Below are 20290 nucleotides of genomic sequence, written 5' to 3'. Positions count from 1 at the left end.
GGACAAGCGAGATCGGACCAGACAGAAGCGGCTCTATAAATTTTGGTGGCGAACCATTGTACAACTAACAGACCTGGTCTAGCCTCTCGGTTCGGGGGTGTGGGGTTCCATGATGGAAGGCCAGCCGGATGCGATGGGGCACATACCTTGTTAATGGTGACGTCGCTGCTTGGTCTAAGCCTCTGATCTCTAGACATTGATCAGCTCTAGAGCTTCAGCTTCAACCTGCATCTTCAATTATAGCTTCACCTTGACCAAGTCGTAACTTCGCCTTTCGCTTATCTTCATTCAAACTATACTTATACACACTTCGAACAATGAGCGTATGCGCTTTCACTATCATGCTCTCAATTCACCAACTGACAATTTCCAGGCCATCGCTTCATACACCTATGGTAACTTTCTCTGGTTGAGCACTCAAGCTCTTCCTCTTATTGTCTGGCCCTCCTTTGTCGGGTCTCTTCTTCGGCCTGGCAATGAGACATCTACCAGTTGGGCTCTCCTACAGCTCCTCGCTATCGTATCGGCTAACAACTCTCTAGCTTTGGAAACGTACTTTGGCCGCTCTTTAGGACTCGCTCTTCTTGCGCTCGGCCTTACCGTAGTGGTTCTCTCAGGCGTTCTTCCTCTCGATTCTTCTTCCAAAGGTAGCAAACTCCTCTCTTTTTAGAGTCGCAGCGTCTAACCCCCGATAACAGAAGCCCCTGAAGGCGCGCCGTCTCCCTACGCTTCCGCTGCGGTCCTCATATCCACCCTCCACCACGCTTCGAGCGCCTTTTACTGCTACGGTCGCTATTCCTGGACTGGAGAAACGGGGTTTCTACTGGGCTGTGTAGGAAGTGCTGTCTTTGCGACCTTTGGATTGTACTGTGTGTTGTTTGCTGGTGATACAGCCATGACGAGCCGGTACCACAAGTTTGACCAGAGCACAAGCGGATTCCCTTTCAAGAACTCTCAATCGTATCGGGCCAAGAAGAAGGCTTTGTAAGAACATGCTACGGGGGCAAGTATGTGTATCGTTTATAATTAAATCATGATTTAGTCAGCTGTATTGGGAATTAGAACCCGTGTATTGTAAGCTCCCAATTTCCTCATAACCCAACTCCCTCAACTCCCTTCCCGTGAAATATTTTATGGTGCAAAGTTTTATGGTGCAAAGCGTGCAATTATACCTGCCATGGTCAAGGTATCCGACGATGTCTGGGTGAATTTCGCCGAGGTGTCAAGATATCGGTGCTCCTTGGTGAAAGATCTCCCTACGCAGTGAGCTCTGCCACTTTTGTCCCGTTGGCAACTCCTTCACTTTCAGCGTTCGCACCGTTTGTTCTCTCGCCTTCGACGCTCTCTACAGCACCAGGAACGTGAACATCGACAACCCCTGTAAGGATAGCCTGTCGTCGCTCATGCCAATTAACCTCGCTCTTAATGACCTGCGAAAGCAACACCTCCTTCTCGAGCCACTCCTTGTAGTAGATTTCCTCCCACTCTTTGCACTCTTTCGTAAGAGAATCTCCAATCTCCTCGGCCCACTTACTCTCCCAATGGCACTTTCGGTACAGCTTGTCAACAGGAAGCTCAAGCTCATCAGGGGTGAAGAGATCTGGTGTCAATGGCGTAAAGTACTCGGCGTTGGACTCATCACCATTGGCAGCATCGTCCATGTCGTCATGGGGGCCTTGCGATTGTTGGTTGGTCTTCATGATGATTTTTATCTTGCCTCCCTTGCCCTGAGGCCCAGCTTGCATCGACTTGGGAACAGGGTCAGATGGACGGAGTGCTTCTGTCTCGTGAACCGTACGCATATGTTTGGCCAGTGCATCGCTTCGCGTAAAAGACCGGTCGCATTCTGCAGCGAGTTAGCATGTTACGCAAAAAGAAAATCCGCAGAGGTGATTATACCAGGTAAGTAGCAGTAAAAAGGCTTCTCCCTTGTATGGCTGCGCATGTGTGCCTTGAGAGCATAACCACTAGCATGTGGTAGGCCCTTTCGAGTACAGCTCATCCATTCGCAGGTATACTTCTTCTGTCGGTTCTCAATATGCGAGTTATGGATGTGTTCAACCAGCTTGTCCATGTTGCCCTGGTCGCCCGCTGGACAACCATCCCAGTCGCATTTCGTGACTTGTTCCTGGAAGTCTTCTTCGTCGAGGCGCGCATTGATCGGGGAACTGGGGATATCGCCTGAGGTATCCGATGACACATCGGACATGCCCTCGAGGGGATCGGGTTCAGGCACCGCTTCGGCTTCGACATCAGGAACTACAGCAGAAGATGTAGTTGAACCGGCTTCGAGTCGCTGGCGCTTCGAGGGTCGCAGTGTTGATTCATCGTACTCATGGCCGTCCTCTTCGTATTGGTCTGACTCGTCCACCGATGAGAGCGGCGACTCAGGTGGTGAGTAGTCGCGTACCATTATTCGCGACCTGGACGCTCAGGCGCGTCTCCTTATCGATGAAGCTGAGGGAAATTGCGCGGGGTTAATTGATATTGATGATATTTGAATAGCGGAGAAATCTAACGAGCTGCTGGTTGATGATTGAGATGCGGGAAGGACTGCGAGTATCTTTGGTAAGCGGATTGGTGATTATTTAGGATGTGAGATCCTGGGTTGCTCGTTATTCAAAAAAACGCCAGTTGGAAGCTTAGCAGCACAGTGTTAATAAGACGATACCAGGAGCAACAACGCCGCGCCATAATGACTTGACCATCACAGTGTGCGCGTTTGCCAGGGACAGTATGTGATACGCTCCAGTAAGGAAATGTCTGATTTACGCAATGGAACCCCAGCTATTTCATGTTAAATAATCTCATATCTTCTTATTGTCTGTTGCTTTCCAGATTTCGCCCTTTTGCCTGATGCTTTTTTATCTATCCTTTGAATCAAGAATCCATTAAACTCCAAGCCTTGAATCAAATATGCGAGCTTTTGCAACAATATGCAACCCCAATCCCAAGAAAATTTGTTTTGGATCGAGCGCTAAACGTATTACATGCCCATAATGTGGTAGAAATCAGACTTTAGGCTCCGTTTGAGAGTTCTCGGCGGGCCTTCACGGCCTGCGCAAGAGTGTCGAGTGTCGAGACAGTGTCTTCCCAGCTGATACAAGCATCGGTGATGCTTACACCATACTTGAGTCCCGACTTGCCCTCAGGGGGAACCTTTTGGTTACCTTTGACGAGTTAGCTGATGCTGATTCTGTTGGAAGATGTGGCCCATGACTTACCCTCATTGATGTTACTCTCAATCATGACTCCCATGATACCCTCCTCTCCCTTGGAGATCTGGCCGGCAATATCGGCAGCAACCTTGGGCTGGTTCTTGTGGTCTTTAGAAGAGTTACCGTGACTGCAGTCGACCATAACTCGCTGTCGCACGCCCTTCTTCTTGAGTGCCTCCTTAGCAGCGGCAATGCTCTCAGCATCGAAGTTGGTACCCTTAGAGCCACCGCGAAGGATGACGAAGCAATCATTGTTGCCCTCGGTACCAACAATGGCGACAACGCCAGGCTTGGTAACGGAGAGGAAGTGGTGGGGGTGCTGGGCTGCACCAATGGCATCAATGGCGACGTTCAAAGAACCATCAGTTCCGTTCTTGAAGCCCACAGGGAAACTCAGACCACTGGCAAGCTCACGGTGAAGCTGGCTCTCGGTTGTACGGGCGCCAATGGCACCCACTGAGAGCAGATCGGCGAGGAACTGGGGAGAGATAGTGTCCAGCATTTCACTGGCAATGGGCATACCCTTGGCAGTAAGGTCGACAAAGAGTTGGCGAGAGATTCGCAGACCCTTGTTGATCTGGAAGCTACCATCAATATCAGGGTCGTTGATCAGACCCTTCCAGCCAACAGTTGTGCGGGGCTTCTCTAAGTAAGATCGCATGACGATGAGAAGCTCGTCCTTGTGCTTCTCCTTCTCCTTCAAGAGGAGGTCGCAGTAGGCCAGGGCGGCAGCAGGGTCGTGGATGGAACAAGGACCAATGACGACAAGCAATCGATTCTTCTCGTCAGTGCCATTAACAATGGCCACAGTCTCATTACGACCTTGTAGAACGGTCTTCTTGGACTCGGGGGTTTGGGAGATTTCGTGTTGAAGGAGATCGGGGGGAGTCAGAGGGTTGTAACCGCGAACTAAGAAGAATTAACACATGTGTTGGAGGGACAAATTTTTGTAAGTCAGAGCTTATGGCAGATGCTTGCTTACTTCTCCAATCTTCCGAGTCGGCTTGATTGCCAACATTCTTGTTGGGAATGAAGAACTGACATTATCGTGAGTCACCCCTCACATTAACAGCAGAGAGCTCAAAGAGATGGACTTACAGAAGACATGGTGACGGCGATGGTGGGGTTAGAGGGGATACAAGTCAGAGTGGGGTGTAAAGAGAAGAGAGAGATTCAATTGCGCGAATCTGAGAGTACCACAGAAGGAGGAATATGATGATAGGAGTCAAGTGTGAAAAAGGGAAGAATAACATAAAAGAAGTCGTCTCAACAAGGGCCAAATAAATTATAGTTTATGTGGTTTCCAGACCCTGACCTGTCCCTTTCTTCCTGTCCGTTCCCTTTGCGCCGGCCTCGGTGTGTCACACTCAAGAGAGTCACTCCACGGTTTTCAGTTCGATTATCCCGCTACTGATTGGATGAAATGAACTTTGCCCCGCACTCTAGCTGGCCGGTTTAGCAGCGATCACAAGAGATACAGGGCGGAAACGTGCAATCCTGGCGGAGGATCAAAGCACACATTTCTGCCATTGTCTACTAAGTAAACGGGAAGGAAGCTCCAGATTTTTAGCTTGACTCACCTTGAGCGAAGAGATGAAAGTGGCCACTGGTTGCCACTTTGGCTGGTGGGTTTTTGCACTAATTAAAGCCAGCCGTTTTATTAGGGGCAGCTGTTGGGCTGAGACTTCCATGTTGTTGTGGCGAATTATCTCAGAATACCTAGGTATTCATGGTCTGGAGTTGAGCTTTGCAACACCGTACATACCCTGCTTAATATGACTTCTGTGTGCTCCCTCCTACACCACTATCGACAGAGCTTTCGTGCACGCAATTAACCTTTCATTCTCATTGGTTATATGTCATTCGTGGCTGTTAGCTTTTCATTGTTGTTCCCCTAGGGGGCCCATCAAAGCACCATCGTATTTCAGTACTGAAGTCGGCAGGTGTATCTGATCCAGCTCCCTGGGCAGGAGAGAAGTTTTCTGCAGAAGGAGAGCTGAGGCTGAGATAACCTGAATAGGCCATAGGAGAACCAATGACCTACCTTAAAGAGTGGCAGCTCCTACGAGGCGAATTTTCTTCTCGTCATACAGCTATTCGCACGACTCAGCAGAACTAGGTGAGCTCTGTTGTAGTTGGCTCACCCTGCCCATTATTCCAGGCGTGTATGACAACGCTCCGGAGCGACTATCACCGTGATAAAAACGAGCTACAGTTAATCGAAAAGTGAAAATCATATCGAATCGAATAACTCAATTATAATAGAATACCTGTTTTTTTTTTTTTTTCTCCTTTTTCTTTCTGAATAGATAAAATCATTTATATTTATCAATAGCTGTACTCGGTACAGTTTCACCCCACCCTTTCCCATCCTTGAGCCCCTAGATATGTATTGTGAATAAATTACACTATGCTTTATGATGTTGCGTTCAAACTCCTTGCTCAGGACTCAGGCTCTTTCTCTTTCTTCTCAACCCCATCCTCCGTTTTCTTGTCTTCGGACATGCCGCTAGCGAGAAACATAGCCTTACAGTCGGCATTGCTCTTCTTGCTTGGCGCTTCAGAGTCGCCATTTCGCGCCATCCTCAAAAATTGCGACGCTATTTGAATAGTCGGGTTTGCAGCTGGATGAGCTCTTGGAGGATCTGAGACACGTCGTCGTTGATAGAGACCGCACTCTTGAATTTCGGTTGCATCATCTTTTGTATAGACTCTGGTCGGAGTCCTGATTCAGTTCAGTTTGGTAAGCCCTATCGATATCTTGGCGAGATAGATCTAGGCAACACCGCAAAAGTGACACATTGCCTCTAGGTAGAATAGACTCTGTTTTCCTGTAGCCAATATATACTCTCAATAATTACGCCATTAATTGTATGGTTTATCTACAGGGCAACCAACCTTGGGAGGGCTGAGCAGACAAGGAAAACTCAAAGGGGAAATAAAAAAGTACCTGACTCCCTCTCCCCAAAGCTTCACCTCTCAGAAGGATGACTGTCGTCAACATGGCGGTGCACAAAGAGAAGAAAATGTGGATCCGCTCGGTAGATTAATGGTATCTTCAGTGAAGATCTACTCGGTTTACTGAGGAAGTTCTTACCCAAGGCGTCAAGCTCATCAGCGATGAGATACAGCTGTATATGTCGAACCGAGCTGGGGCTTGGCGATGAAGTAACAGCGTATAGTCTTCTGAGATGATGCCGACAAGATGGGATGGCAGAGCATAGGTAGAACGGCAAGGAAGGGAAGATGATCGATATGGCGGAGCAGGCTGGGAAGATAGAGCTGAAGGATGCTGTGAAGAGCGAAGGGAATAGCAGTAGGGGGAGAGGAAGATGGCTGGTGTCTTGGGGACGGGTCGAGAAGATGAGGAGATGAAGAAGATGAAACCGGAGCTGGAAGGGGATATATTGTCGAGCTCAGTAGGGATTGCACTTTCTGTGTCTTCTCACGATGGAGAGTGGTTCTTGCCCGGAGGATGACTCTGGTTAACGAGATAGGAAGTAGAGCTCTTAGTGGAAAGGGATGAGGTAGGTTGGTGATTTCGTCTTTCCTCCTGCTATCTTGACTACTGGACTCCCATCCCGTTTGCTGGTTCTCTTAACTACTTGGTAAGAATGGTCTACAACACAGTATCTGGTCCTATCTATTAGGTTATTTAACTCCTGCGGATGGAATCGTCCGACGACAGTTATCCTGGCGTCGTTCATAGATGAGATCCTAGGCCAGTTTTGCAACTACAGAGCAACTCAGAGCCTTGAGCTGCGTTCCGGTCTTCCCACCTTCCTCTAAAGTAACCACAGCTTGCCGACTCCTTCCCCCCTCAAGTCCTTTCACTTTCACTTCACTTTGCAAATCGTGGCAATCGTGACCTCTTCAGCAGAGGGAAAGACAACACTACTCATTACACCATCGCCCGTCGTCATTATCCTAGGTAAGGCAGGCAGCCATAGCATCCTTCGCCACAGCTCTTGCTCGAACGCCAGTTCAAAATCGAGGTGTGTGCTAAGATAATGACTCTGGCCACGTAATTATTAACCTTGATCGCATATACTTTGCACAAATCAGCTGGGAGGGAAAGATATCGAAAATTAATGAAAAAGAAAAAAGAAGAAGAGAAAAAAAACCAACTTTTCTTTATCTACCTAAGGTATCTAATACTTCACATACTTTGGGGAACAAGTCATATTCCGCTTTCTCCTTTTCTTCCTTCCTCCACAGTCAACAGCGCGTTAAAGGAAACTCGGGTGGTGATGGCAACACTGACGATTGGTAAAGCTATGGCAATGAATAGAGCAGAGGGGACATATGCCCTCCTTGGCTCTTTTCTGCTGTCACTCCAACGTCTACTACCTTAGGTAGGAACGTGCGATTCATGTAAGGCCCAAAGAACGCTTCTGCTCAGATCTGCCTACCCAGGTAGGATTGTATTGGCCTCGGTGCCTACTAACTAAGGTAGGCACTTGCCTTATCCCATTTTGACTCAGCCCAACCTGAGGTTGCCAGATATTCGGTGAAGATAGAAATAGATTTGTAATCTTCGTCTTACTGGCGTCAACCTCCGCCTGGATGAGCTGACCGGGTTGTGAAAGTTCTAATAATATTCCATTCGTCAAAGTCTAGGTGTATCAGGATCGTGCGCAGCGTAACTACCAGCCACAGTCAGCAATGTTAAGATGAAAGTACAGTATTCTTACTCTGTATAGCCCATTAAACCTCCAATTTCGGAGACAGAGGTCGAGACAATGGACAGAAGACAGAAACTCTACGGAAGACGACTTTGGCTGTGTTCGGCCAGTGTAGCGGAGTTCGACGTCACGGAGAGAGCTCTTGGTGTCTATATGCCCTCACGGGCTCAGCATGTCAAAAGTGAGCTAGTCATATCAATATGGCGTTGTGGACGGTTCCGACATTGCAGGCTCGTGCCCAGTCAGAAGTATTACTATATGATATCAATGTTGAGCACCTTGATATCCTCCTCAGGCTTCTCCTTGTGCGTCCGCACATTCTCAATTTTGTGGATGATGTCAAATCCCTGGGTAGCACGACCAAAAATGGTGTGCTTTCCGTCTAGCCATGGCTGTTGAACATCAGTACATGCTCATCATGAATAACAGGAAATGAACTCACCGTCTTCTCTGTTGTGATAAAGAACTGACTGGCGTTCGTGTTAGGCCCTGCGTTGGCCATGCTGACCGTATATGGCTTATCGTGCTTGAGACTGCTGAACTCGTCTTCAAACTCACGCCCCCAAATACTCTCACCGCCAGTACCATCGCCGAGAGGGTCTCCACCCTGGATCATGAACTTGCGGATTACACGGTGGAAGATTGTGTTGTTGTAGTAGCCGTTCTTAGAATGTGTGACAAAGTTCTCAACGGTCTTTGGTGCTGCGTCAGGGAAAAGGCGGATGTGAATGTCTCCATACGTAGTGTGAATAACGGCTCCGGTACCCGTCTCGGTCTTCTTCGTTTGTGCGTCCTTCTTGTTGCCCAGCATCATCGGTTTCTCGTTCTGTACGTCTCGTGTCGACTTGGAGATATCTTCCTCGTTTGAAAACATGTAAAACCGCACCTTACCAACACCAGTAGCAACCAGAATCGGATCTCGAGTCTCCGCTTCCTGTAAAAGGGGATTGCTGGAAGCACCCATCTCGACTGTCGTCACTCCCTTCTTCTGGGGCGCTCCTTGGTATATGGCGATATTTACAGCGCGGAAGTTCTCATCCTTGCCATACACCTTGACCACTTGATTGGTATATGTGTTAAGGACCTTGATCCCCAGCATGGAGCCGTAGATAATAAAGTTCCCTGACTCGTCGAAGATAACATTGGACTTGTACTTGAGCGTCTGCGATTCGATGTCTCTCTCGTGAGCTGCCCTACGTCCAAACTCGACATTGTCAAGTTTAGCAGCTCCCGCCCCTGAACGGTGCATCTCTTCAGCAACCTGCAAAGATTCGTCATACTCGCGATGTAATTTGGCTGCTGCAAAGTCAAAGATGCGTATTTTCCTATCCGGTAAAGAAAAGGCTACCAAGCTCTTGCCATTGGGAGAGACAGAAAGACATGACGGCACCGACTTGGCCTTTTTGAAGTCGAAAAGGTTGGTTGAACTCTTGTACTCAAAAACTCCATCTGGCTTTTCGTAGTCGCCGCTCGGTCGCCAATATTCGAGCATACCACCCTCATCAGCGGACACCACACAGTCATATGCCTCGTTGAACGCCATCAGATGCACAGGCTTCCTATGTAAGCCCTTGATAGTGTGGATAGCCTCCTCCTTCTCGCCTCGTCCGTCGTAGATATGAATCAGGGGCTTCGTTTCCTCGGATACAGCCAGGAGCGGCAGCGAGGCGCCCTTGCTATGAACCCAGCATACGCAGTTGGGAGCGTAGTTAAGAGAGATCATGGACAATAGGTCAAATGTGATAACGTCGAATATCTTGACTGTTTCGTCCACACCGGCAGTCGCGAAGCTTCGTCCATCCTTGCTCACGGAAACCGACTTAATCTCGCCATTGTGGGCCTTGAACTCCTTGACAAACTCAATGCCTTGAGCAATCTTCTTCCAGAACTTGACGACACCATCAATCGAGGAGGTGATGAGGAATTCAGTCAGGGGAGTCCACGTCGCAAAGAGGATCTGTTCCTTGTGCATCAGGGACTTTGAGTAACGGGGCGACTTTGGCAAAGCCGCGACGTAAAGCTTTTCGTGGGGCAGGACTCGCCGCTTCTTCTTGGGGGCTTGCGAGGGTAGTTGAGGGCCCATATCATCGTCGGAGGAGCTGTCTAGACGATTTGTTAGCATCATTAAGCGTCACACGATAGGAAATGCTGTACCGGACGCATCGTCACGAAACTCTGAATGGTTACGCTTCTGTGAGCGATTGTCATCATCTGAGGCCATATTGGTTATCGGCCTGCTCCAGAAACGTAAATCCGTTGTTTCTATGGTGTTGCGACCAAGATGTAATTTTCGTTGATTTACACTTTGCGACAGGCCCAGATTGTTGTCAAGGCAATTTCAGCCTCATGTGGCACGACCTCGAATTGTGGCTTCTCTATGCCCCACTCACTACAATGCCATCAGGTCCACATTGAGGTCATGGCATCTATTGAACGTACCTAAACGGGATCCCATGAGGCCCGAGACCCCGGCTCCGAAGGCAGGTCAAATCAAGTTCGTTTCCTTGTTTTATATCATGTGAAATAGTACATTGAATTCAAACATTTCTAACCCTTCTTTTCTATTCTCCGTTCCATATCGTAGAATTCTTCCTCTCGCCTGCGGCTTGTACATCCCACCTGAATAACCTCTCTGAACCACGACCATCATGGCACCTCGTCACCCCCTTCAACGACTTACGTCGCCCTCACGAGATGTTTCGCTATTGCTTCATATCATCGGAATAGCCTCTTTCAGTTACAACTTTCACTTTCTCACAGTCTGGGATACGCCCATAGCCAGGTCTTACGGATGGCATATGCAGTTCCTTACCATTATAGGCCTTTCAGCATCACTCATTGCCTTTGTGCTCGGAGCATTGGCCGATATTACCCTGAGCCCAACTCTCTTTCAGGCAAAGAATGCGGTTGCTGTTCTTGCTACGCCCTTGGAAGTTGTCATCTCAATCTTGTATTGGGGTCTGAGGCTCATTGACCCCAAGCTTCTCATGCCTGATGACTTCTATCTGCACATAATCCCTGATATGGGATTTCATCTTGCGCCTGCCGTACTGCTGAGTCTGGATCTCGTTCTTCTTAGCCCTCCTTGGGCCATCCCAGCTTACGGTGTTATGGCAATCAGCACTGTCATTGCCTTTGCCTATTGGTATTGGGTTGAGCTCTGCTTTAGCCACAATGGATGGTATGTTGTTCTTGACTTCTCGGCAAGTCAGCAGAATACTAACTTCTATAGGTACCCATATCCCCTCTTCGAACTTCTTTCCACGACCCAGCGAGTAATGCTGTTCACATTTTCAGCTGGGCTAGTTACAGTCTCTTCCTCGTTCCTCAAGTGGGTGTATGGCCGAGTCAATGGCTACGAAAAAGCAGAAAGGGAGGCACATAAGCCTCTCAAGAAGGTTCAATAATCATCTAAATAAGGATAAGAAAAATACATAGTATACAGATGTGTAGGTATAGGGGCGATGGCTTGAAGAATAGAGGCAATAGGCCTTGTTTGCTGTGGTGTGGTGTCAACCACTGAAACATAGAAGGGCAACAAGCCTTGTACATATGTGGGAAGAATATACACCAGAGAACTCGACATAAGTATCCTTCTTTTTCAGTCAAAATTTATGAATAAATGCTGAAAAGAATGTCAAGTCTTGGGTGTCAAATAGCGAGGTCGCCAGTTAATATTACAGTGTGGCCCCGCTCTCTCAGAAACATCCATTCCCTTCAACCTCACAAACACACCCCACCAAAGTTCCTCAATTTTGACGATCAAACCGTACAGCAGAAGAACATAAGCCAATTGTGCCGCCAAACTTTCTATAATCCCTCTGCCTCATAAAATAAGAACTGTTTGTTCTGCAAAATGGATATCGACGACATTCTTCGCCAAGTTGACCCCACGTCTCACAGAATCCCCAGCGAAACACGCGACCTGCAAGCTTTGACGCGTCTCTGGGTTGCTGAGCGTTCAGCACCTGAGCTTCTTGAGTAAGACTTCACTGCTCTTCTTCCTGTCTTCTAATACTCACAATATCTATATAGATGGCCAACAGATGGCTTGTTCGAGCGCGTCAATGCACGCATCAAATCCCAGATCGAAAAGGTTGAGGATATGACAGGTGATATGGATCCAAAGACAAACTTTGCCCTCATCGTTATTCAGACTGAGCTTGAGAGGTACAAGTTCCTCGTTCGAAGTTTTCTTCGCGCTCGTATGGCAAAGGTAAGTGTCATTAAACTCATTAAACTACAGAAAATTGACTGTCCTTAGATCGATAAACACACCTTACATTACCTCTCAACCCAAGAGCTGAGAGACAGGATGTCTCCAACAGAAGCAGCCTATGCGACAAGGCATCAGGCTCTTCTGCACAATCACTATCTCTCATCCTTCCTGGCATCATTTCCGCAGCAACTGCAGAACCTCAATGACACTGCAGGCAACATCAGCATGATCGATTCGCCGGATCTAGATACGGCTGTCTTTGTCCGCATGCTAAGAGACAAGGACGTTTATGGCAAAGGGACCGACGATGATATCACTCTCCCTGCCAAGAATGGCGATGTGCTCATATTAAGATGGTCAAGTGCGAAGCACATGGTTGATGTTGGTGATGCTGAACTTGTCTGATGTGCTTGCTGGGGCCAAGCTTGAACCAGGCAAGCGACGATATATCATGCGTATTCTGTACATCCAAGAATGTTCAGCTTTGTGTACACTCATAACCTTCCTGGTTTGCAGCGAACAAGCATCGAGTTGTTGGCATTCGCATTCATTTCTTACTCATAAGCACCATACCCCAATGCTATCTGACTGGAGCATTTGTTAAGTGAACCCTAAAATGCTCAGCCTCTGCTTGGCATCCTCAAAACTGGCAAAAATTGTCATCTCACTGACTCAATCTCATTCCCAAAAGGGTAATCAATCTCAGAGTGGCCTCGAGCTCCTAGTCCAATCACGGATTTAGGATTCAACGACAACCCATATCGGAGATAGAGATTAGAGTCACCAACATGACGACAGCTACATGTTTCTCGGTCTCACTGGAATCTATCCTGGATATAAAAGAGCAAGAAGTGCTGCGAAGAAATGTTTTGCTCAGATCACCACCATACTCAACGTGACATGACTATCACCACTCACATAATCGAAAAAGGCACGATCATGTCTCTCCCCACCATCACCCGCAATACTACTATCGCCCTCGTCACTGGTGCCAATCAGGGTATCGGCTTCGAAATCGCTAAGAAGCTTGCCAGCGAAAATAATGACTACCACGTCATTGTCTCTGGCCGCCGTTTACAAGCGGTACAAGAGGCAAACTCCTTGCTTCAAGCTCAGGGGCTCAATGTCTCACCTCTCATACTGGACATCACATCAGATGATAGCATCTCCGCCGCAGTCGAGGCTATCGGGGATAAATTTGGGCGCCTTGACATCCTTGTCAACAACAGCGCTATCTCAGGCTATGGCATGGCCGTGTCTCCGCGAGAACTTATGATGGCCGTCTATAACACCAATTGCATCGGTACCGCCCTCGTCACTGACTCTTTTATCCCCCTCCTCGAGCGCTCTACCAAGATCCGCCGCATTGTCTTTGTCTCTACTGCCTTGAGCAGTCTGACACTGAAGACCGATCCTACGAATCCAATGCATAGCTTTGATTTCGGTGTTTATACGCATAGCAAGTCGGCTCTCAACATGATCGCGCTCCACTACGCCACCAGGTATGAGAATGATTCGCAGTGGAAGATCAATATTGCATGCCCGGGGCACAACTCCCGGACCGCCTTGAATGGATTCGCGGGAACCGAGCCTGTTGATCTGGGTGCGATAAGCTCTGTGAAAGCCGCCACTCTGGGGCCTGATGGGGAGACTGGTACATTCAAGGACGATAAGAGGATTATCCCATGGTGAGAAGGCGACGCAGCATCTTCAGGTCCCAAGACACATCGACAGTGGCCACAGTAGAAGAAGAAGCAATTCTCTCGGAATACGCAGGTGTTATATAAACTCTCTGAAATGGTATCCTCTGCATTATGTCATGCTCCAAGTCTAAATGCTTTGCATGCAGATGAAAATCAAATTTAACCAACGCCCTTGCCAAGCCATACCATTTATGGACTTATTGGCCAGTTGCCTTTCCTTTTCTTCCCATCCTTCGCGTCTGCCGTCCTAACCTAATAGTATCTTTTTGGTTCTTATTTCTTTTTTAAGTATAAATGAAACTGAAACAATAGACATAGTGCAAGTCATCATCATCATTAAATGGAGCTAGGTGATCTCCAAGTTCAGGCCTCGCTATGAGAAGTGCCTGGGCGGCCTTCCCAGAGCGCCTGCTCACGACGCATCTGCTGCCAACGGTATGGCAACACAGCACTGCGAAGACCAACAGAATGAAGCCGGCGCTGGTCTGGCAAGCCGATGAAGCCAGCTGACGGCTGTCGGCGATGGAGGCCGTCTGGCCGCCACGCACCACTAGCGCTCTTGGGAGCATCCTCGATGGGTGAGTGTTCTTGATCAGGGTCGCGGTGGGCATTGGTATTGATCTCAAGAGTCAAAGCTGTCGAGTAACGGCGCTCGGGCAGTGTGGCAGTTCGAGGTCGGGTTCGAGGTCGAGCCAGGGCGTCGGCGAAATCCGAGGCATCGAATGGCTTTCGAGGGGACTCTTGTCCCTTCTCATTCTCTTCTGACGAAGAAGAGAAGAAATTCTCCAGGGTCAGTAGACTCTCCGGAGGGGCAGAGGCAATGGTGGGCATAAGAGGACGTTCCTCGAGAGGTGTGGGCTCCTCTGGCGTCTTGGGTGAGTCGGATGTGACAATCTCGACATCTTCAGCTACGACTTCAGTGGGTTCAAGAAGAGTATCCTCAGGAACAGTCTCAAGAAAGTGAGTTACCATCTCAGGGAAATGCTCATCGATTACATCCGAGTGCGGAGTATGCTGCTCTTCCTTGTCCACGACATCAGCCTTGACGGAAGACTGATCGTCTGTCTTCTTGGAAGGGAGAGATGTGTTCTCAACAAGCTTTGTTACAGCTGGCGATTGAGCCTCGCGGTCTTTGGCATCACCCTCCATAGAAATGCCAGAGTCGCTTGAAGTAGGTGCTCCCTTAGGCGCCAGAGACGTGCTCACTTCTGGATCCTCCTCCGCTTGCCTCGAGGCAGAAGTCGAGGTCTGAATTGGGATTTCCTGGCCATGCTCTTCCTGCTGATCGTCATGACTAGCCTCGTCAGTGTAGGAGTGAATGGAAGGTGGCTTAGGGAATTCTCCAAGTACAGACGCCTCAAATGTCTTCTGCGCGGCATCAGCGGGTGGAACGTGAAGTTTCTCAACAACGACAGGCTCAGCCTTAGGCGTTTGCACTTTAGAGTCATTGGACAGTTGAGCCTCTATTTGCTGCTCTTTAGAAGGCTGTTCTTCAGCGGTAGCGGTCACAGCAACATCAGGGATAGAAGTGTCCTTTATCTCGGCATCCCCACGAATGCTGGCTTCAGGTGTAGTTCCAAAGCTCGTCTCAGATTTTGAGTTGACCTCGATTCCTGTTGGATTCTCGCGAGGTGTGTCTCTGGTCTCAGCCGTCTCCCACTGCTCCTCTTGGGAAGCCCGGTGGGTCTCGCCAGTGCCCATCTCAGTGATGGCTTCAGCCTTTGTCTGTCCAGGTACAGACACCTCTGACCGGGGTGCTTGTTCTGCGACACTCTCAGTTGAGGGCTCTTCAGCCACCTTTGCCTTCTGAAGCTCAGGTGTCGTGGTGGCATGAGGCTGTGACTCTTGTTGAGTTATGGCTAGCTCATGTTTCTTTGCCTCAGAAAGTTGGTCTGTGTTTCCAGAAAGGTCTGGCATACGGGTGTCCAGGGATCGGCGAGCCGCTTTCTTATCGGAATTTTCAGCTGGCTTCTCTTTGACAAGCTGAATAGGTTCGTCATCGTCGGTGATCGGGCGGTGGAATTGCATCATTCCACTTGCGATGGCATCCATATCAGACTGCTCTTGATAGATGATTCTTCGTCCATCATCTATGATACGAAGTCCCTCGTTGGACTGATCATGGGTCATGGCCCGCGAGGGGGTTGCAACGACACTGTCTCGAGGGCTGAGGCTATCAGTATCCACCAGACTTGGAGTAGACGGGGGTTCGGACTGGTTCTCGTCGTCTGCCATGAAGTCAGACATATATCCATGCTTCTTGGCCATTTCAACACCCGAAGGTACTCGGCGCAGGTCGGGTGACGGGGTTGCTGGTGTCGAAGGGCATTCAACGGAATCCCTCAGATTTTGCTTCGCAATCTTCTTGGCAAGAGACTTGTCAGAACGAGTGCTGGCCATGGATCCATGGAAGGACGTCTCAGAAGGCTGACGAGGAAGAGGCGAGGCAGCAAGCGAAGGCGTGGTAGGCGCAGCAGATGATGAACCAGCTGTGGACAAAGGAGGCCTCATCAATTGGGTTGCTCCAATGGAAGATGCAGCTGTTCCGCTTGTCTTCAGACGCAAGTTTGGCAGTGTGTCAGGACAGTCGATGGCACATGTGTCTCTGCAGAGCATCGTAATATCTGAACGAATGCGTTCCTTTAAGTGGGCTTCGAGGGCTTTTCGCTCCAGATCAGGTGTCGCAAATTTCTCGTGATGCACACTGTCATCGCCACCAGCACCGTCAAGGAAACCGTCAAAGATGAGGTGCCCGCGCTTGTGAACGGTCATGGTAGCAAGAGCATCCTCATGATGTTCAAGAACATTACTGATGCCAGTCTGGAGACGTTCCATGACGGCTTCCATGGTTTGGCGACAGTATGTAACTGTGGGGTCGAGTCGGACGATGAGAGGCTCATGAACAGACCAGTTCTTGCCGCGGAGCTCTCGGATGGTGAGAGTGAAATCATCCAAGGACCGCACAGATTTGTCTGTCATATCACGAGCTTTCTCTAGCTTCGCTTTGACTTGGTTGGCGAATTCGTCAAAGTCACGACCATCGTGGTCATTGAAAAGAACCTTGCTTGTCTGGATACGATGGGAGAAGTAGGTATAGTCAGGGCCAATGTGGTTACGGACCTTGACCATGATATCAACAGCTCCATCCTCGATATGAGTGCAGCCACCACTGCCCTCCAGGCCAGCGCAAGACTTGTGACGCTTGTCAAACTTGCGCTTCCAGGCGTCAACTGGATCGATGATTAGATTTGAGACACGAGTAGTCAGTTCTTCACCGAGCAGGAGGGGTAGAGGTGAGGGCTGACGACTGTCAATCTTGATAGAAGCATTCCGGTTCTCTGGATAACGGGTAGCGCAACGGCTGCGCAAGAAAAGCTCAATCGAATACCCAGATACAAACTCGAATTTTTGCGTGTCGCTAACAAAATGAGATCGGGGGATGCATGCCATGGATTGAGGCCGGCCGGTGCACGGCCGGAAGGTCTCGGACTCGGGACTGGTAGCTTCAGACTCAACGGACTCGGACCATTGGAATCCGGGGTCGTGCCGCACTAAAAAGAGACCAATGATCCGGTCGGTAGCGGCGACAACTTCGCGAGCATCGTCATGTGTCAACTCATACTCTTGGAAAGAACGCAATGACTTTTCTACGAGAATAAGGCCATCACACTCAACACGGTACGTGATACGATAACGCAATGGCTTAACGTCACGATGTGGCTTGCGGAGCGGGTCGAGAGCGTTACTATCGTGGCGTGTGATAAGCTCAGAAGAGCAATGCTGCAGGCGCGAAAGCAAAGCTTGGCAAATGCGATCGGTAGCTTTCAGCTGGGGGGAGGCTTCATAGTCGCGAACATGCTCAGAACCATGAGGAGACTCGAATCTGACCTGGATATGCACCCGAAGCCCAGGTTTAGCAACTTTCTGAGAAGGTGAATGGGATGCTGGCGGTGATGGTGATGGCAAGGGAGGAATTGAGGACTGCGACACATCTGAGTGTCGGTTCCTTCTCCTGCTTAAGAGGGGGAATCGGCGCTTGGTACTTGAGAGGGAGAAAGAAGGTGAAGATGTGACAGAATGGCCGTCGGCCGAGTTGCTTGACCTTCTGAGAGGCATGTTTGGCCGATGTCGTTGAGAACCGTTTCCCTAAATTTTCGTCTGCCGTTCAAAAGGGCGTACAAGTCGAGATTTTTGGTGCTCAATGGCACAAAGGGTCCATTGGGGACCGCGCTGTTGTATATTGGCGTCTTGAGGCAGTGAGATCGTCCACAAATACTGTCGATTGGCAACAGGAGAAGCAACAGGGAAAGATGTCGAGGAAGGGAAAGATTGAAGCCGTGAGGTCGGGCGCAACGAAAAGCAAAGGCCACGGCAAGGAACTCGCGGCGGGGTCACTGATTGCAACCTGGGAGTGATCGACTAAACCGCAGGCGCAGGCGGAGTCCAAAAGTCTTGGATACTTGTTCGGTAAGTCAGACTCAGAAGGCAAGTCAATGGAATGGATCAATGAGCGGCAGGGCGTTTCCAAGGATGTGCGTGCGTTGGCGCAAGTTGAATGGAACATCAACTGTGTCCGTATACGGGCAAAGATCCTATCCTATGGTAGCCGTGTAAGGAAAGAGAAAAGCTGTGGCTGGTCAAGCTAAGTAGTAGAAGCACTAATGCTTGTGAGGATCGCGAATAGCAAAAGATGGGTTTTCACTGGTGACTATAAGGTGGGAGGGGGAATCGCCTGCCACGGCGCATGAAGCACGGAGGGTCTTTTTAAAGCTCTGGCTTGGTGTTGCTCTCCATCCATATGTGCTTCCGGCTTCCATGGACGATGCTCTTGGAGTTGGCCCATGGATCGATTCTCCCCAGGTCAGAGTGCCCAGCACCCGGCGCATACGGTGGTGTCTCTGGCAAAGTGGACTGTCATCTTGTCATGATCCAACACTTCTGTACCGGGACACGCCGGGCTGGAGGGGTCCCCCGGTGTTGGCTCTTCTTGGACTCCGTATGTTCCTCGTAGGCAAAGGCTGGGATCATGCCACGGCCCTGGGTTTGGGTGTGTCCATGCTTGGCTAGATGCTGGATTCTGCCCGCTGAGATGGAGGGAGAGCAGAGACCCTGCTCCTTGCCGTTTAAAGTAACGGTTTGGTGGGCATGAGCATCTTGATGATAGCGATGGCGTGATGTTTTCGTTTATTTAATTGACGATCAATCAGCTTCTGGAAATTCTTGGTTACGCTGTTAAAATGAAGTTATTAGATTCATTTGGAACTTGTTCATCTACGAATTAGGTATGTACTATTCGGTTTCTGTCCATTTTTCTTTCCAAATTGCTTCCTTCCTCCACCCCCACCAAAATCGACATTTGTAAACGGCTACCAAGATCCGATAACAAGCACCTGCCTCCTGCATTTTCGTGCAAGTCATTATGTACCTCCACCAGGTATGGATCTTAGTGCGGGTTAACGACCTTACATCCCCTGGAAGCTGGAGGCTGGGTCCGAGCTTATGGCGCCTCAGTGGATACCTGCATCAGAAAACCTCCACTGCAAAATCAACCATTTAATCCTGGTTCTCTAATCTTTTTATCATTCGATAAGTGAGGTTTGTGAATGGAAATTTTCCAGGATGTAAACGAAGCCAGGCTCAGATCTGGGCTCGAGCTTGGGTCCTGGCTAGGTACATACATCACCTCAGATCAATTTTATGACCTGCAGTAAGACAGACGTCTCTGCCCCGTCTTTGTGTGTTCAGCTTTCTCGGCTATAGATAAGTTAGGGTACTGTCAAGGATGAGGGTGCAAAGTGAGGGCTGTGATGAATATGTGCATATCCAGCCTTGTACAAACAAAGCAAGGAAAGAAGGTTTTGCAGGATCCATACATAAGTTGAATCCTTGCTCTCGGTTACAGGCGCATTCGACATGAACTTGAAAGTCAGCTCTGGACAATCACAGACAGCTGACGTGCTGTACGGGGGAGTTTCCATAATAATCCTCCAAGTACCACAGCTCATGGGATGAGGCCTGAGCATATGACGGGTTGTCAGGCAGTTCCGGGTTCAGCCAGCCAGGTCAACCGTCAGAGTTTCTTGTTCTGATTCCGGCAGAGTGGTTGGCTGTGTATTACATTTAGGTCAACTGATGTCCCCTTAATTTTCCTATTTTTGACATCGCGATCCTCGTTAGGCATCTGTGTCTGTTCTGTTTCGGCCACATCCTGTGGGAGTTGTAGTCTGAGGATGACAAAGAGGAAACTGACCAACCACGGCTCAAGCCTCAACACTCTGGATCCTTACCAGCACACCACATCATTCCTCTTCAGGTCGCCACAATCAATATCAAGCAGCTGAATGAACGCCTTGAAAAGTATCGATTCCCGGAGCATTCAGCAGCCACTGAAGAGCGTGGCAGGCGTAGACACTAGGCACTTCTATGGATGAATGAATCATCGATCGATACCATGCAGCCCGTGCC

The 20290-nt window shown here is 49.2% G+C and overlaps 10 protein-coding genes across 16 annotated transcripts; 6 read left to right on the top strand and 4 right to left on the bottom strand.

The window, feature by feature from the left end:
- The first annotated feature begins 80 nt into the window (after positions 1-80).
- Positions 81-2625, top strand: FOXG_00579 (uncharacterized protein). 3 transcript variants are annotated; one of them, XM_018377032.1, is made up of 4 exons: positions 81-323; positions 374-491; positions 543-647; positions 699-2625. In XM_018377032.1, the coding sequence occupies exons 1-4, from the start codon at positions 318-320 to the stop codon at positions 986-988; spliced, it is 519 nt and encodes a 172-aa protein (XP_018232685.1). In that variant the 5' UTR covers positions 81-317; the 3' UTR covers positions 989-2625. The 3 variants fall into 3 exon arrangements, with proteins under 3 accessions (XP_018232685.1, XP_018232683.1, XP_018232684.1); XM_018377030.1 differs by having other exon boundaries at positions 82-323; positions 374-647; positions 699-1880; XM_018377031.1 differs by having other exon boundaries at positions 312-491; positions 699-1100.
- Positions 625-2642, bottom strand: FOXG_00578 (uncharacterized protein). The gene is made up of 2 exons (XM_018377029.1): positions 1900-2642; positions 625-1846 (listed from the first exon to the last, which is right to left on the bottom strand). Exons 1-2 carry the CDS (start codon positions 2411-2413, stop codon positions 1257-1259), a joined length of 1104 nt encoding a protein of 367 aa, XP_018232682.1. The 5' UTR covers positions 2414-2642; the 3' UTR covers positions 625-1256.
- Positions 2643-2723: 81 nt separating this feature from the next.
- On the bottom strand, positions 2724-4504 carry FOXG_00577 (phospho-2-dehydro-3-deoxyheptonate aldolase, phenylalanine-inhibited). Of its 3 annotated transcripts, XM_018377026.1 has the most exons (4): positions 4317-4504; positions 4201-4255; positions 3225-4127; positions 2724-3170 (listed from the first exon to the last, which is right to left on the bottom strand). In XM_018377026.1, the coding sequence occupies exons 1-4, from the start codon at positions 4323-4325 to the stop codon at positions 3019-3021; spliced, it is 1119 nt and encodes a 372-aa protein (XP_018232679.1). In that variant the 5' UTR covers positions 4326-4504; the 3' UTR covers positions 2724-3018. The 3 variants fall into 3 exon arrangements, with proteins under 3 accessions (XP_018232679.1, XP_018232681.1, XP_018232680.1); XM_018377028.1 differs by having other exon boundaries at positions 4201-4504; XM_018377027.1 differs by having other exon boundaries at positions 3225-4255.
- Positions 4505-6473: 1969 nt separating this feature from the next.
- On the top strand, positions 6474-6593 carry FOXG_17903 (uncharacterized protein; the record flags this gene model as incomplete). The annotated part of the gene is made up of 1 exon (XM_018397911.1): positions 6474-6593. The coding sequence occupies one exon, from the start codon at positions 6474-6476 to the stop codon at positions 6591-6593; it is 120 nt and encodes a 39-aa protein (XP_018232678.1).
- Positions 6594-7339: 746 nt separating this feature from the next.
- Positions 7340-10232, bottom strand: FOXG_00576 (peptidylprolyl isomerase). 2 transcript variants are annotated; one of them, XM_018377024.1, is made up of 4 exons: positions 10058-10232; positions 8346-10006; positions 7913-8295; positions 7340-7864 (listed from the first exon to the last, which is right to left on the bottom strand). In XM_018377024.1, exons 1-3 carry the CDS (start codon positions 10122-10124, stop codon positions 8158-8160), a joined length of 1866 nt encoding a protein of 621 aa, XP_018232676.1. In that variant the 5' UTR covers positions 10125-10232; the 3' UTR covers positions 7340-7864; positions 7913-8157. The 2 variants fall into 2 exon arrangements, with proteins under 2 accessions (XP_018232676.1, XP_018232677.1); XM_018377025.1 differs by lacking the exon at positions 10058-10232 and having other exon boundaries at positions 8346-10053.
- Positions 10233-10551: 319 nt separating this feature from the next.
- FOXG_00575 (uncharacterized protein) lies at positions 10552-11310 on the top strand (the record flags this gene model as incomplete). Its single annotated transcript, XM_018377023.1, has 2 exons — positions 10552-11084; positions 11136-11310. The coding sequence occupies 2 exons, from the start codon at positions 10552-10554 to the stop codon at positions 11308-11310; spliced, it is 708 nt and encodes a 235-aa protein (XP_018232675.1).
- A 449-nt stretch (positions 11311-11759) lies between these two features.
- On the top strand, positions 11760-12527 carry FOXG_00574 (DNA replication complex GINS protein SLD5; the record flags this gene model as incomplete). Its single annotated transcript, XM_018377022.1, has 3 exons — positions 11760-11884; positions 11939-12119; positions 12168-12527. The coding sequence occupies 3 exons, from the start codon at positions 11760-11762 to the stop codon at positions 12525-12527; spliced, it is 666 nt and encodes a 221-aa protein (XP_018232674.1).
- FOXG_00572 (uncharacterized protein) lies at positions 12112-19008 on the bottom strand. Of its 2 annotated transcripts, XM_018377020.1 has the most exons (2): positions 16041-19008; positions 12112-15992 (listed from the first exon to the last, which is right to left on the bottom strand). In XM_018377020.1, exons 1-2 carry the CDS (start codon positions 17939-17941, stop codon positions 14189-14191), a joined length of 3705 nt encoding a protein of 1234 aa, XP_018232671.1. In that variant the 5' UTR covers positions 17942-19008; the 3' UTR covers positions 12112-14188. The 2 variants fall into 2 exon arrangements, with proteins under 2 accessions (XP_018232671.1, XP_018232670.1); XM_018377019.1 differs by having other exon boundaries at positions 12112-19008.
- FOXG_00573 (uncharacterized protein) lies at positions 12987-13814 on the top strand (the record flags this gene model as incomplete). Its single annotated transcript, XM_018377021.1, has 1 exon — positions 12987-13814. One exon carries the CDS (start codon positions 12987-12989, stop codon positions 13812-13814), a length of 828 nt encoding a protein of 275 aa, XP_018232673.1.
- FOXG_17902 (uncharacterized protein) lies at positions 18136-18240 on the top strand (the record flags this gene model as incomplete). The annotated part of the gene is made up of 1 exon (XM_018397910.1): positions 18136-18240. The coding sequence occupies one exon, from the start codon at positions 18136-18138 to the stop codon at positions 18238-18240; it is 105 nt and encodes a 34-aa protein (XP_018232672.1).
- Positions 19009-20290: the final 1282 nt, after the last annotated feature.

This window comes from Fusarium oxysporum, chromosome 1, assembly GCF_000149955.1.
Source record: "Fusarium oxysporum f. sp. lycopersici 4287 chromosome 1, whole genome shotgun sequence".
In the NCBI taxonomy this organism is placed as follows: Eukaryota; Fungi; Ascomycota; class Sordariomycetes; order Hypocreales; family Nectriaceae; genus Fusarium; species Fusarium oxysporum.
Note: the sequence above shows the minus strand (reverse complement) of the source record. Positions and strands in the feature narration are given on the sequence as shown.

Coding starts and splice junctions, on each gene's coding strand:
- FOXG_00579 (XM_018377030.1), top strand. Junction 648..698: donor TCTCGATTCTTCTTCCAAAG/GTAGCAAACTCC, acceptor CCCCGATAACAG/AAGCCCCTGAAGGCGCGCCG.
- FOXG_00578 (XM_018377029.1), bottom strand. CDS start 2,413: ATGGTACGCGACTACTCACCACCTGAGTCGCCGCTCTCATCGGTGGAC. Junction 1,847..1,899: donor TTTTTACTGCTACTTACCTG/GTATAATCACCT, acceptor AACTCGCTGCAG/AATGCGACCGGTCTTTTACG.
- FOXG_00577 (XM_018377026.1), bottom strand. Junction 4,128..4,200: donor CGACTCGGAAGATTGGAGAA/GTAAGCAAGCAT, acceptor AATTCTTCTTAG/TTCGCGGTTACAACCCTCTG. Junction 3,171..3,224: donor TGAGAGTAACATCAATGAGG/GTAAGTCATGGG, acceptor AACTCGTCAAAG/GTAACCAAAAGGTTCCCCCT.
- FOXG_00576 (XM_018377024.1), bottom strand. CDS start 10,124: ATGGCCTCAGATGATGACAATCGCTCACAGAAGCGTAACCATTCAGAG. Junction 10,007..10,057: donor GTTTCGTGACGATGCGTCCG/GTACAGCATTTC, acceptor CAAATCGTCTAG/ACAGCTCCTCCGACGATGAT. Junction 8,296..8,345: donor TTATCACAACAGAGAAGACG/GTGAGTTCATTT, acceptor GATGTTCAACAG/CCATGGCTAGACGGAAAGCA.
- FOXG_00572 (XM_018377019.1), bottom strand. CDS start 17,941: ATGCCTCTCAGAAGGTCAAGCAACTCGGCCGACGGCCATTCTGTCACA.